This window comes from Physeter macrocephalus, chromosome 16 (genome assembly GCF_002837175.3).
Source record: "Physeter macrocephalus isolate SW-GA chromosome 16, ASM283717v5, whole genome shotgun sequence".
In the NCBI taxonomy this organism is placed as follows: Eukaryota; Metazoa; Chordata; class Mammalia; order Artiodactyla; family Physeteridae; genus Physeter; species Physeter macrocephalus.
In genome coordinates, this window is record NC_041229.1 from 47,329,357 (window position 1) to 47,343,944 (window position 14,588).

The 14,588-nt window shown below is 39.2% G+C and overlaps 1 protein-coding gene across 11 annotated transcripts in view; it reads left to right on the top strand.

The window, feature by feature from the left end:
- The window catches only part of SYTL2 (synaptotagmin like 2), a 101,360-nt gene extending 89,419 nt beyond the window's left edge, over positions 1 to 11,941 (top strand). For 4 of the 11 annotated variants that reach the window (XM_024131737.3, XM_055091431.1, XM_007124925.4 and 1 more), the window contains 7 exons: positions 514 to 683; positions 1,798 to 1,900; positions 3,915 to 4,085; positions 6,090 to 6,168; positions 7,905 to 8,004; positions 9,714 to 9,919; positions 10,738 to 11,795. In XM_024131737.3, the coding sequence (XP_023987505.1) occupies positions 514 to 683; positions 1,798 to 1,900; positions 3,915 to 4,085; positions 6,090 to 6,168; positions 7,905 to 8,004; positions 9,714 to 9,919; positions 10,738 to 10,883 (975 nt within the window). In that variant the 3' untranslated portion in view covers positions 10,884 to 11,795. The other 7 variants (XM_007124924.4, XM_055091428.1, XM_024131742.3 and 4 more) reach the window with 6 other exon arrangements.
- The last annotated feature ends 2,647 nt before the right edge of the window (positions 11,942 to 14,588 follow it).

Sequence of the window (14,588 nt, forward strand, 5' to 3'; positions counted from 1 at the left end):
TTCATCAATCATCCATTTTCTGCCCTTCCTGACCTCTAAAGTGTATGGCTCAGTAAGCATTTTCTTAGATTCAGTGGATGGGTAACATAGTAAAATTCCTTTTTAGTGCCTTGGAAATTTGATAGAGCAATGTGTCACTGTGATTTGTGTGCCTGGGGTTTCTCACATCCTCTTTCTTTAACACTTTAAATTCTAAGCATGCCTAAAAATGGAACTCTGAATGCCCCCTACCATAAAATCACCCTGCTTGGAAATGAGTCAGCATCTAAAAAACTTTGCATTTCACTTTTCCTCTATGTCTCTTAGAGGCAATTTTTGTTAAACACTAGTCATCGTGTCATGTAGATCATGTCAGGTTGTCTGTGTTGGTACGCTTTTTTGATGCCGTATTAAATTAACTGCTTTTATATGCAAACTAGAGAAATAATGGCAAGCAAAGATTACATCCATGATCCTTGTGTTGGGTTCAAGAATGAGATAGAGACAAACACTGCGTGTTTCCGACGCTTTCAGGTGAGCGGCAGTGTGATGAGTGTTTATAGTGGAGACTTTGGCAATCTGGAAGTGAAGGGAAATATTCAGTTTGCAATCGACTATGTGGACTCACTGAAGGAGTTGCATGTCTTTGTGGCCCAGTGTAAAGACTTAGCAGCAGCAGATATTAAAAAACAACGTTCGGACCCGTAAGTACATTTTGGAGTCACTATTTTCTCTTAGTTACTCTTAATCTTGTAGAAATTGGGAAGGAAAGAAAGTAATTGAAGGGAGGGTATGTGTGTGACTGTGTTAAAAGGAACGTTTGGGAAAAGAAGTTCGGGGGAAATGCTGTTTACTTTATAGATTCATATGCCAAACCTACTAAATTATAAAAATATCAGAGAAGCACAAAATGTTTCAAGTTGGAAGGGACCTTTGAGGTCACTTTGTCCTGATTCCTTCTTTTTACAGATAAGGAAACAAGGGACAGAGGAGATAAGTGACTGTTTACATAAATTCAGCAGCAAAATGAGGAATGATGGATTGAGCCCCAGTCTCTCTCCACACACTTTCAAACTTTCTCTAAGATTAGGGACACGTGGGACATACTTTATAATGCTCTGCGGTGCAGAAATAGTTAAGATTCTAGAATAAGGTCGTTTCCATATTTAAATTATATTCTATAGAACTTTAGGGGGAATTACCAATTCATCTTTGAAATCACAGGTTTAATTGCATTTCAGTTTAGTTACAAAGTTGAATGGTATTCCCTACTTATCCCTATGCAGAAGTCTGATTCTTAATTATTTTGCTGGCATAAGCCCAATCCTAAAAGGAACTGGGCTTAATAGCCTTTTTGTTTTTTTTCTTTTTCTTCTTCTTTTTTTTTTTTTTTTAACATTCATATGGCTTGATTAGATATGTACCAGATTATTATTTTTCAAAAGACAGTCACAAAAACTTTTTTAATTCTGCAAGCATCAAAGCCTTTTCTTAATAGGAAACTAGCCAATAGAATTAAGCATCACGTTAGAGGTCTGTCGTCTTCCCTCTGCCCCACATTAGTTAAGGTCAAAGGAAGAAAGGAATTCAGGAAATATCTCTTAAAAATCTTCAAAACAATATAAAATTATCAATTCCACTGAAATCACTTTAAAAGCTTAAGTGTAAAGGTGTTGGTGAGAGCATTTATTACATACTGCTTTTCCTGGTGTCATGAAATAATTATTTCTATCAATTTCCAATGCATTTTTAAAAGTGGAGGTAGACACATCACTTTTATTTTCTCTGACCTTCTTGTCTGTTCAATTCTCTTTTTAGATATGTAAAGACTTATCTGTTACCAGACAAGGGCAAAATGGGCAAGAAGAAAACGCTTGTAGTGAAGAAAACGTTGAATCCTGTGTATAATGAGATACTGCGGGTATCTATGACCTCTCTATCTAGGAAAATCCTAAATGGTGACCTATGCATTTAAAAGGCCATGTCATCTTGGGTAGTATCTCTACAGAGGAAGTCAGTCACCAAGAGAGAAGGAAATGAATAACCATTTTCTGAGAATCTGCTTTGTATGAGATGATACACCATGACTGTTGTATGCATTATCTCATGCATGCCGTCCAGACCCTGCCAGGGGGATAGTATTATCTACGTCTCACAGATGAGGCAAATGAAGCTTAGAGAAATAAAGGAACTTGCTCAAGGATACACAGCTGATAAAGCTGAGCATTGCCGCCAAAACAGTCTTATAAAAGCCTAATTCTGATCATGTTATTTCTTTGCTTAAAATATTTGAGGATTCCCATTATCCTTAGGGTCAAGTACACCCATCTTAACACGCACACCACTCCCTTAATAACCTGAGCTCCAGCCTCATCATTCCACTTTCATAGTCTTTCTTCAGGTCACCCTGATTCCTTTCTGTTCTTTGGAGGAACTACATTTTCTCACACTGCTGGGACTTTCTGTTCCTTCAGACTGGGATATTCTTCCCCACATTGTCCATAACTACTTCCCACAGCCTGAAATGCCTCTTCCTATTAGAAGCTGTCCTTAACCCCTAAGTTTCCCTGCTGTCTGCTGCCTCAGTCTCCTTGTTTTACAATAGGCTGTGTTAACTTTCAGCACTTTAACTACTGGTTTAATTGTAAGTTCCATGAAGGCAGGGACCAACTCTGTGTTGCTTGTAAACTGGGTACCCTTACGCAAATGATTTAACCCATCTGCACTTCAGATCTGCAAAAGGGAGATAAGAATAGTACCTACCTACCAATATGTATGAAGTAATTAGTATGCATTAAACACTGAGTAAATACTGGCTCTTAGCACAGTGTCTGGTGTAGGTACTTAAAAAATGTTTATAGATGGAAGGATAGATGGATGGATAGATGAATGAAGAATATACCTGGCTCAAATGCCCATATTCCTTTTTCCTTCAAACTTTATTATGCTGCCTTAGTCATGAGTAACAGATTATTTAAAGCTACAAATATGAGAAGGATTATTCATTCCCTCTTTCTGAAAATTCTGTCCAAGTATTTGGTTATCCTCTGAGAAAAGGAGCAGCATTAAATTAACCCTCAGTCATCCATGTGTGAATTTTCTGTAGCAAGTTTTTAATTATGATTTGACTATGATATACCTCAGAACCCTAGCTATTTCTAGGTCAGCTACTTCAACCCTATACTCAGGAAAAGCCAGCTAGTTTAAATGGTAAACTCAGAGAAAGGCAAGTCTGCTACAACCAAAATGGACAGTCAAGTAGTATATCATAATGCCAAATAGAGATTATTTTTAGATTAGAAAGACTATTATCCCTTCCATGATTATATATAATCAAGTACTGACTACATTTTAGATTAAAACTATTAGGATGCTGAAAAAACCAGGTTGATCTTTTCTTGAAAAATATCTTGTCCTTGCAGGATAATGGTGGGAGAGGTTGTATGTATATGGGACAGGTGGTATATAGGAACTCTTCTGTACTTTCAATTTTGTGTGAATCTAGAACTGCTCTAAAAAATAAAGTCTATTAAAAAAATACTTTGTCCTTAGGTAGAAAACAGACCATTGGATTAAACTTCATTTGTATTTTTAGACTGAATTTGATTTATGTTATATCTAGTTAGAACTAAAAACATCCAGTAAAAATTGAATAATTGGCTTTTGTTTTTAGAGAGCTATTACCGGCTATGATATTTGAGCCATCATTTGCTTTTCCAGAGGGGAAAAGAAAAATGAGCTTTTGTGAAAGATGAATTTGAGCTCTTTGAAACAAGACACTTAGAATAAGATGACTTTGCAATATTCTTGAGACTTGAAACCTAGCAGATGAGAAAATCTGATCTACACAGATGACTTTTTTCTTCATCTCTATGTCATAACTTTGGCATAAAATAATATTATTTACCACTTTAATTTCCTTCTTTGAACTGCAGTATAAAATCGACAGGCAAATCTTAAAGACACAGAAACTGAACCTGTCTGTTTGGCATCGAGATACATTTAAGCGCAACAGTTTTCTAGGGGAAGTGGAACTTGATTTGGAAACTTGGGACTGGGATAACAAACAGAATAAACAATTGAAGTGGTACCCTCTAAAGCGGAAGGTAAGTGCAGAGTTTTTTGTTTGGTTTGTTGGTTGGTTGGTTTGGGGCCTAGGATACAGGAGAGAGCTGCTGTAAAATTGCGTTTTCATTCAGAATGCTTACCCATAGTTTGGGATCATTACGTCTTTTCACTCTGTCCCATATGTTTCTTATGCTCTTTTCTATATTTTCTATTCTTTTTTTTTTCTCCTCTCTATTCTTTGGGCTGGCTATTTTTTGCTACCTAACTTTTAGTTCAATAATTTTCTTATCTGCTGTGTCTAGTCTGCTGTTATACCCATCTACAGGTCCTCAATTATACTTTTCAGATTTACATTTTCATTTCATTCTTTTTTATAGATTCCATTTCTCTGCTAAAATTCTCCATCTTCACATTATCTTTATGAATTTATTAATCAAAGTCATTTAAAGTGTGTATCTGAAAACTCCAATATCTTAAACATTTGTGAGTCTCTCTTATCTAATTTTTTGTCTTAGTTTGGTCATTTGGTCCTTTGTTCTGATATGCCTGTTCATTTTTTATTGCATGCTGGACATTGCATATGAAAAATTCTAGGGATAATTTGAGAGGGTTTACTTTTGCATCTGACACACAGAGTAGGGACACACCACCTTAATCTAGTCTGGTAATGAACTGACTAGAAGCTGGGGTTCAGCTTTCACATGGTCTGATCTAGTTTTTCTTTGCCCATATTCCTAGGCTGTGGTCTTTCATGGGTTGCAACTGAAAACCTAGGTAGCACTCAAATTTAGCATGTATCCAATTCACCTGAAGGACTTACTAAAACATAGATTTCTGGCCCTGTTCTGAGGATTTCTGTTTTGGTAAGATCTGGCCCAAGAACATGCATTTCTAACAAGTTCCCAGGCATTGCTGATGCTGCCGGCCTGGAGACCATACTTTGAGAACTACTGGTCTAGAGGATTTTCTGAGACCATCTCTCCTTAGCTGGCCAGTTTTTGCCTCCCCAGCACTGTGAGAAGCCCTGCTCAGCTTCTTAGTCTCTTTCTGCTAGGCTTGTTGTGCTCTCAGTTGGCACTACTCGAAAATCAGCTAATGCCTCAAAGTGGAAAGCAGAGAATGTCAGCCTCCAACATCTTGTCCCTTTGAGTCCTGTCTATTGTAATAATTCTTCATCACCTTCAAATAGACTCTTTTAATCCAGTTTTTTTTTATCCTCATCGTGAGGGTTGGTGTGATCCCAGCTAGTCCACCATAGCTGCAAGTGATACATACAATTAATACAAACTATTATTAAGTATCTACACAATAAAACAGTTCCACTTAAGAAATGGTTCCAAAATATCACATCAGAATCACCTGAAGCACTTATTTCTAGGTCTACCCACGACTTGCGAGATGTGAATTCCTCAGAAGTTGTCAAAAGCATCTCATTATTAACTAACTTCCCTTATGTTTCTGACATGTAGCCATGTTTTGGAAATAAGGCTCTAAAAGACCAGAATTTGAAAGTAGAACTCTCTCTCTCTTATAATAGATATGTCTGAAAATTATTGTTCAGTCTTTGTTATCCTTACAGGCATCTCCTCGTTTGGTCTAAAATAATTAGGTTAATGCAGCTTTGAAAATGTAATATTTGTTCTCCCCCCTTCCCCCCGCCGCCGACTCTTGTTACTCCTTCAAAGAAAGAGAATACAAATAAGTTGTTTTATGTGCTGGCTGAATGACTGACAAAATGTATGTGTTTTTATAAAAACCAAAGCATCCCAGGACACCTCTCCTGTCTCCAAGAAAGCCATTCTGATTTCTCTGAACTAAAGGCCTTGAAATGTTTTCTGGGCACCCTGCAAAGATACACAATATAGCTTTCTCAGATATAAAAGCAACAGTCTAGCTCTGATGGGGAGGGAAATTTTAATCCAGGGCACTCATGAGTGATACCTAATCCAAGAAATGAGGCAGGTATGGTCCCGTAACAGAGCACCAACAAACAGGGTAAATGGTTTGCGTCTCATACCTGCTGACATTCCTTCATTTTCCAGACAGCACCAGTTGCCTTTGAAGCAGAAAACAGAGGTGAAATGAAGTTAGCTCTCCAGTATGTCCCAGAGCCAATGCCTGGTATGTAGTGATTTTCTGTCCAGATTTATGTCCTTACCTTATGTCTCCCCGCTTCAAGGATTTCTTTGAGTTCTATGATTTTTTCAGAGGTGAAGCCCTAAATAAACTTACTAATTTAGTAATCGTATAGACCGAATGAGTCAATTCACAGTTGTAAACTACAGAATTTTCTTTTTTTTTATTGTGGTAAAAACACATAACATAAAATTTTTCTTAACCATTTTTAAGTATACCATTAGTAGTGTTAAGTATATTTACAATGTTGTGAAGCAGATCTCTGGACTTTTTCATCTTGTATATCTGAAACTCTATACCCATTAAACCACAATTCCCTTCTTCCCCTTCCCTCCAGGTTCCCCTTCCTGGTAACCACCATTCTATTTTCTGTTTCTATGAGAAAAATTCTCATTTTTTTTTTCAGTCCAGCTTACAGCCCTTGTTTTAACTTTTACCTCACTCTCCCAAAAGTTTGTGTCTCCACAGTGTGAATTAACTTTCCTGTATAGTGCTGTAATACAAATGGAACTGGTGTGTTTTTTTCCCCCATAGGTGGGAATTGGGAGAATTCATATGAAGCCCCTAAGAAATTAGAGGTCATTTGTCCTCTACTCTCAAGGTCTCATTAGGGGAGAAAGCTTTTTCTTCAAAATTTTAAATTGCATCCTTGATGTTAGGGCCTCAGTTCTCCAGCACAGTTAAGGAGCAAGAGACTGTGAGGAAATAAGTGCTAACCTCCCTCTCATTTCCCACACAGTTCCCCAGGTTGTTCTCCTTAAGAATCTATATGAATGTTAGCACTGAAATCAGGGGGTGCAAACTCAGGTACTTTCAGTAGCCTATCCAAGTCTTAGATGAAGTCCCATCTCCTCCCTGAAGCTTTTCCTGAATGTTTTTACCCTCACTGATCACATCATCTTCTAGAACATTACAGTAATAACTTTGCATTTCATTCTTACATTACATTTTTATAGTTTTTATTGAGTTTCTCTCTCTAGCTTAACTGTAAACATCTCCCAAGGACATAGATTTCCTGTATTCCTTGTATGTCCAATGACATTCCTAGCATAGGGCTGAGCACATAATAGATGCTCATTAAATACTGGTTGGTTGACTGATTGGGTCCACCCATCCAGAAATATACAGTAGTATTCCTCCATCCATGTGCATCCAACCTAGACAACAACTTCAGACTAAGCCAACTTCTCAGTAATTCCCTGTCCATAATACTGGCTGTTATGTGTGTCTATACAATAGTCCTATAAAATTTGTAACTACTTTTATCAAGAAGAGTGACTATACCTTAACCAGTACCTGTTTTGGTTACTCTATACTCAAATATGTTTAAAATGCCTCCTATCAGCACCGATTGATATTGGTATTAATATTTGAAAGGTATATGCATTTCACTGAGTAGTTTTGAATATAACTGTAAATGGATGATTCACATACCTAATATCTGTAATTGATCTCATTGAGCCAAGCAAAACCCAAAAAGAATGATGTAATACTCTGTACTTGGAATCAATTAAATTATTTTCATAGAGCTATCTTAGCTCAGTACAGCCAGACTATGAAAGATATAGTTAAGAATAGATATAATCAATTAGGATCACATGGTCAAGCACTAGTTAGCATCACTATGTCAGACCATTTTTAGATTGGCATCTTTGCATGCAGTACTGCCGAGAGAGGAATGGCAGTGGAATTTCATTTTCTCTCTCTTTTTTCTGTTACAGGTAAAAAGCTTCCTACAACTGGAGAAGTGCACATCTGGGTGAAGGAATGCCTTGATCTACCACTGCTAAGGGGCAGCCATCTAAATTCTTTTGTTAAATGGTAACAGCATTGATAACTCTCCTCCCTCAGTTCTACAATAGCCTGGCCGTTGCTGCTTGGTTTTACTTTTCTGTATCTGTGATGCTGAAAGTCATCATTCGTAGTATAAGTGAAATAACTTGAGACAATGGCGACTTGAACTAGAGGGATCTTTGACATGAACCCCCTCCAAGGCTTCATTTAGTTTTTTGCTCTTTGTTTTTTTTAAAATAAATTTATTTATTTATTTATTTATGTTTGGCTGCATTGGGTCTTTGCTGCTACGTGTGGGCTTTCTCTAGTTGCAGCGAGCGGGGGCTACTCTTCATTGTGGTGCGCGGGCTTCTCATTGCCGTGGCTTCTCTTGTTGCGGAGCATGGGCTTTAGGCGTGCGGGCCTCAGTAGTTGCGGCATGCAGGCTCAGTAGTTGTGGTTCGCGGGCTCTAGAGCACAGGCTCAGTAGTTGTGGTGCACGGGCTTAGTTGTTCCACAGCATGTGGGATCTTCCCAGACCAGGGATTGAACCTGTGTCCTGTGTCCCCTGCATTGGCAGGAGATTCTTAACCACTGCACCACCAGGGAAGTACTTCATTTAGTTTTAAAATCATAAAGATAAGAGGGAATATATACAATCGAAACCAGAGATCACATACTCAGATACGTAATGTCTTCTAGGAGGTACATCTGCTGATGAGGACAATATTCAATACTAAAGAGTTTATGAAATGGCTAATGGTGATGCCACACCTCTTGGATCCTTTGTGGAGCATCTGTTTTGTGGCCCATTTGCAAAAGGCCTTTTGCATCAGTCTGTAAATATCTGGGAAGTTATTTGCTAAATAGACCCATACTAATAATTAGCTCATAAGAGCTTAAGACAATTTGGGTTTTTAAGTTGCAACCTTTTTCTCTGTTGTAATATAAATGCTTGGCATCTAGTAAATAGTAACTAATCAGATATTATTGTGCTGTCCTAACTCTCTCTGACTAATTTTATCTATATAAATTCTACCAGAAGACCAGTTGTAGCTATTTAAGTTTATATGACCTTATTTATGATTTTCCCTATACATATTCTTCATAGATGTCAACTGATAAGTTTTTCAGCTCAGGTCAGTCTTCCATTCCAAGACTAGTCCCGGCCCTTCTTGCCTTCACAAGAGGCATGGTGGTTAAATTAAATTCAATTATTACCGTAAAGTAAATATAAATAATTGCAAATATGTAATACAATTTATTCCCAAAGTCAAATCTAGCAAATTGGAGAGGTTTCTCTTCTTTTTCAGTTCTGTACAAGACTGATTTCTTAGGCTATCACAGATAATCAGGAATAGATTTTAGAGGAATCCTCAAACAATTGCTACATAGGAAACACTAAGTGCAGGTACTGAACTAAGTTGTTTGCTTAATATGTAATTCTAATATTAACCTTTTGAGGTAGGCATCACCATTCCCATTTTATAGATGAGGAAGCAAGTGTCTAAGAGGTTAAGTCAATTTCCTACACTACACAGCCACTAAGTGGCAGAGTCAGGATTCCAAGCAAGTGTGGTCCTCTCTGGTGCAGAGAGTCTTAGCAGGATGCCCCACCATCGCCATCACCATCACCATCTCTCTACACTCTTTTTTTCTTCCATTTCCTCTCGCCAATCCTCAGTAGCTGAAGCACACTGAAAGCATGAGTTTACTGTCTTATTAAAATGCTCTCACAATAATGTTTCCTTTTGTAGTACCATCCTTCCAGATACAAGTAGGAAAAGTCGCCAGAAGACGAGAGCTGTGGGGAAAACCACCAACCCTGTCTTCAACCACACCATGGTGTATGATGGGTTCAGGCCCGAGGACCTGATGGAAGCCTGTGTTGAGCTTACCGTCTGGGACCATTACAAATTAACCAACCAGTTTTTGGGAGGTCTTCGGATTGGCTTTGGAACAGGTAACATTTGTTACATTTTTAATTCTCCATGAGTCCAATGCATCTGGAGACACTAGAGATTGGTTGGTTTGTTGTTTTGATTCTTCCTAATGAAAACAGATATTGTTTCTGTTAAGTATAATGAAATGAATGAGGGAAGGAATGTCAGGCTGTGTGCCAAAGATTAACAGGATGCAATGTCTGTCCACACAGAGCTTAAGTTATTGTGGGGGAAACCAGAAAAGCCTTCATCACTACTCTTTCCTGAAAAAACATTTATGGCGCTTCTTGGCTAAAAGTGTGCTTTGCATAATAATAGTAACTAATATTTATGGAGCACTGATCACTGTACTAAGTGCTTTATTTGCATTATTTCATTTAATCCTCACAGCAGTTCTATGAGTTGTTTCTAATGTTATCCCCAGAGAAACTGATGTTCCAAGAAATTAAGAAACAGAGCTAATAAGTGGCAGAGTCAAGCTTCAAAATTGAGTCTGTTAGACACTAAAGCTGTAACCGCACTTCCCTAGAGATCACCTGTCACTTCCAACCCAATGCTGGAATCCTCCCTACTATCCCCTTATGCACCTGACAGATTCTCATCTACCTTTTATATGGATGTGAAGAGAAATCATTACTCTGAGAGTAATGAGAATAATCCCAATTGTGGTGGGTCCCATTATTGGATATCTCAGATGGTTAAACAGTTCCTTCTCTGCCCTCCTGGTGATGTTAAAACTCTTCCTAGCTGTCTCCATTGGTGATTATAATTAGGGAATGACTCAGTTTTTCCCAATGAGCTATTCCTTTCTAAATGCAAAGCTTCCCTTTTTTTCCAGGGAAAAGCTATGGTACTGAAGTGGATTGGATGGACTCTACTTCAGAGGAAGTTGCTCTCTGGGAAAAGATGGTAAATTCCCCCAACACTTGGATTGAAGCAACCCTGCCTCTTAGAATGCTGTTGATTGCCAAGATTTCCAAGTGAACCCAAAGTCCACTGGCTCCTCCACTGAAAACTACTAAACACGTGGAATCTGATCTTAAAAATGTTACTATGTAGACAGAGATCCTCACCTTCTATCTATTGCCATAACAAATGCTACACAGCATGTTAAAGTCAACCTGCATGTACTTCTTTGGTTACAAGGCCCAAGAGACTTAAATGATAACAAAACGTAATGTGTTTGTGACTCCAACATTAAAGAAGATGTTTGAGAAAGTTAAGAAAATCAAACCATTGCTGCTGCTTCAAAGAAAAAACTGCCAAAAATAATTAAATGTGGGGTGTTGTTAATGAACAAAGTTTTCCAATTTGCCATCATGTGTTTCTTTTTTTTTTTTTTCATTTTTTGGCCGTGCCACAAGGCTTGTCGGATCTTAATTCCCTGACCAGGGATCGAACCCACGCCCCCTGTACTGGAAGCGTGGAGTCTTACCCACTGGACCACCAGGGAAGTCCCACCACCATGTGTTTCAAACCACAGTTTTGTGCTACCGTTAGGAGGGCCTGCCACTTGATCATTGAAAACCCTTGCATGAACCGAAAAAATGTTGGTCGTAGAAGAGTGACTGAAAGATACTCCTACGAGGGGAAAAAAAGGCAGAATATCAGTGATGATAAAGAATTTGTTCATAAGAAAACTATTTAATCTCTATTGAAAATGGAATTCCATGTTAGGGCAATGAGACTATATTTACTGCGTATATTTTTTGCCTTGAGAAACTTTCCCTTTTCCCAGTGTTAAAGTCCCAAATGTGCTTTGGTGCCACCCACTGGCCATAGGTGGAATTTAGTTTGGGGCTTAATTTTCTCCTAAGATAAGTCTCAAGCCTGTATTTTATAATAGAGTGTCCGTATATAAAACAAAAACCTTGCATATATGAGATTCTGTTTTTCTTATAACTCTACTAGATGAAAAGAGCATGAGAGTGGTCGCAGACATGCCTTGCAACAAAGTTTTAATTAGAATGTAAATTGTTAAATTATACTGTACTTCCTGTGTCTGTATAATTTTCATAAAGTATTTTGTAAAAACCCTTAGAATAAATTATTATATGATTTAATTGTCAAATTAATCTGACTTCTTGTTTTAAATGAAATACTTTATGTTAAGAACCCTAAAATCTAAATTCCCTAGCAAGGCTAAAGAATTTTTGGGCTAATATTTCTCCAGAGTCTTTACTGCAACTCTGGGCATCATTTCCTCTAAATTGGAAGCTTCAGCTGTGTTATTAAGAGTAGAACTTATATTTTTAAAAAGTTATTGAGGGACTTCCCTGGTGGTACAGTGGTTAAGAATCCGCCTGCCAATGCAGGAGACTCGGGTTCAAGCCCTGGTCCGGGAAGATCCCACATGCCACAGAGCAACTAAGCCCATGCACCACAACTGCTGAGCCTGTGCTCTACAGCCCGCGAGCCACAACTACTGAGCCCGTGAGCCACAACTACTGAGCCCACGTGCCACAACTACTGAAGCCCACGTGCCTAGAGCCTGTGCTCCACAAGAGAAGCCACTGCAATGAGAAGCTCACGCACCGCAATGAAGAGTAGCCCCCACTCGCCGCAACTAGAGAAAAGCCCGCGTGCAGCAACGAAGATCCAACACAGCCAAAAACAAAAACAAAAACAAAAGGTAGTTGAAAAGCTTTGAAGATACATTAACATTTATTCTTAAAGTTTTCCACAAAGACATTTTTGGGTCATTTAATACATAAAGAATTACTCCCCCTTAGAACCCCACTAGCTCACCATTCTCAAAACGAGCCCTGATTTAATATAGGTTGGGGGAAGCCTGGGTGGTGAGGGGAGGGTGAGATCTTACAACAGGTATCTAACAAATGTCATTGAAAACATCTGGAGTGCTTGCCTCCCTTCCCGGAAACAGATGCTAGAACCTTCGACCCACTGGCCAGTAAGAGCAACTAACCTAAAATAATGCCCTTCCCTCATTGTCTCTCAAGGTCTTTTAGGAGGCTGGTTAATCTAGCTGTATTTCCTCTTCCTGTTCTGGCTGCAGGGAGGGACAAGATGAGGTGAAAGGAGGCACCACCTCCAAGGTCGGCTGGAGCCATAGCAGAAGTGCACATCCTGTTCCAGCTCCTGCCACTTCATACTACAAGCTACTTTCTAAGTCCTTTTTTCAGTTACCTGCTCAGCCATCTGCCAGCATCCAGCCAGCTATGAAGCATGAATGAGATGGGTTCTAGTATCTCCCCATCTTGGACTAGGAATGCCCGCCTCACCTATCCCCAGATCCCCAAAACACCAGAGGGGACAATAGAACCATCCTACATCTGCCCATAGAACTTCCAACTGCCTTGGGTCATCCAAGGGGATGTAGTGTCACATTGTTCTTCCGACAAAAACTAGAAAAGCTTTAATCTCACCTGGCTACAAGAGGAAGGCTAAATGGGATTTTCATGCATTATAAAGTATAGGCAACCTGAATTCTTTGGTGAACTCAAGTTGACAGACTTTTCATCCAGTGGGATTTTTAGGCAAAGTCCCTGCTGAAATTTTTTATTTCTTAAACTGGAGGCATTTCCTTGAACTGCATGTTTTAGGGCTCTTTTTCTTTTTCCAGAAACCCAACCAGAAATAAGCCCAAAAGGGGGATTTATTGGAAATAAACTGTTAGCCCAGAGAAATAAGGAAGTACTACAGTAACTAGATTACTTTGGGGACTCTTGGGCTGGAACCAGGAACTCAGATACTGTCTCTCCTCTTCCTCAGGGACAGGCAGCTCCAGCATCACAAGCTCTCAGCTAAAGCACTTCTCTTTCCTGGATTCAGCTTGAGAGAGCTCTGGGAGAAACTGGCCAGGCTTGGGTCACGTCCCCACCTATTGGACCACTCACGGTAGCCAGGAATGGATAGGGTAAGGTCTTATGCTTGCCTCTGCGTGGATTATGTGTCCACCCTGTGGCCAGGGAGAAGTGATCCATTTTCAGAAGAATAGGGTATCATACAGATGGGCACTGGAGAAATCAAGAGCTAAGTAGCCATGTAATTTGTTTCCCCCTTTGGTGAAAATGCTTCAAAATTCCATTATTTAAAAAATGAAGTAATATTCCAAAGAGTCATTGCTGACTCTTTCCAGGGAGGCCGAAATTTCCCCGACCATCATGACTGCTGCAGCTTTTAAGTAGATGGTGAGGCTCCTGGGAACTGCGTAACCTGTTCATATGGCCTAGGAGCCCACCAAAGCATGATTACTGTTAGCCTAGGCTTACGTCCACGGAACTTGCTTGGACTTCTTTGTACATCTCTCATCCATACTCACCATTTAAGTAAAAAGTCCCTGAACATCTGCCTTCTCTTGTACTCTTAGGCATTTGTACATCTTCTCTCATTTAATTCTGACAATATTCTTGAAACATAGGCATTATTATCCACATTTTATAGTTGGCAGGGAACAAAGAAACTAAGGCACAGAGAGGTTAACTTGTCCCCAGGGAGAATTCTTGTCCCAAGAAGAATCCCCATTCTCCTTTGGGATTGCTCTCCTATCTCCTCTCCTGTCTCCACTCCCCCGCAGGCTCATTCACTAATTTCACTAGTTTGTTTTACAAAACAAATGCTCCCACACATTTGATCCAATCACAGAACATTCCTTCCACTTCTTTGGCTGACTTGTGCCAAAAGAACTGGTTCTCCTTCAGCCTTACAAAAAGAAGACTCTCACTCTTC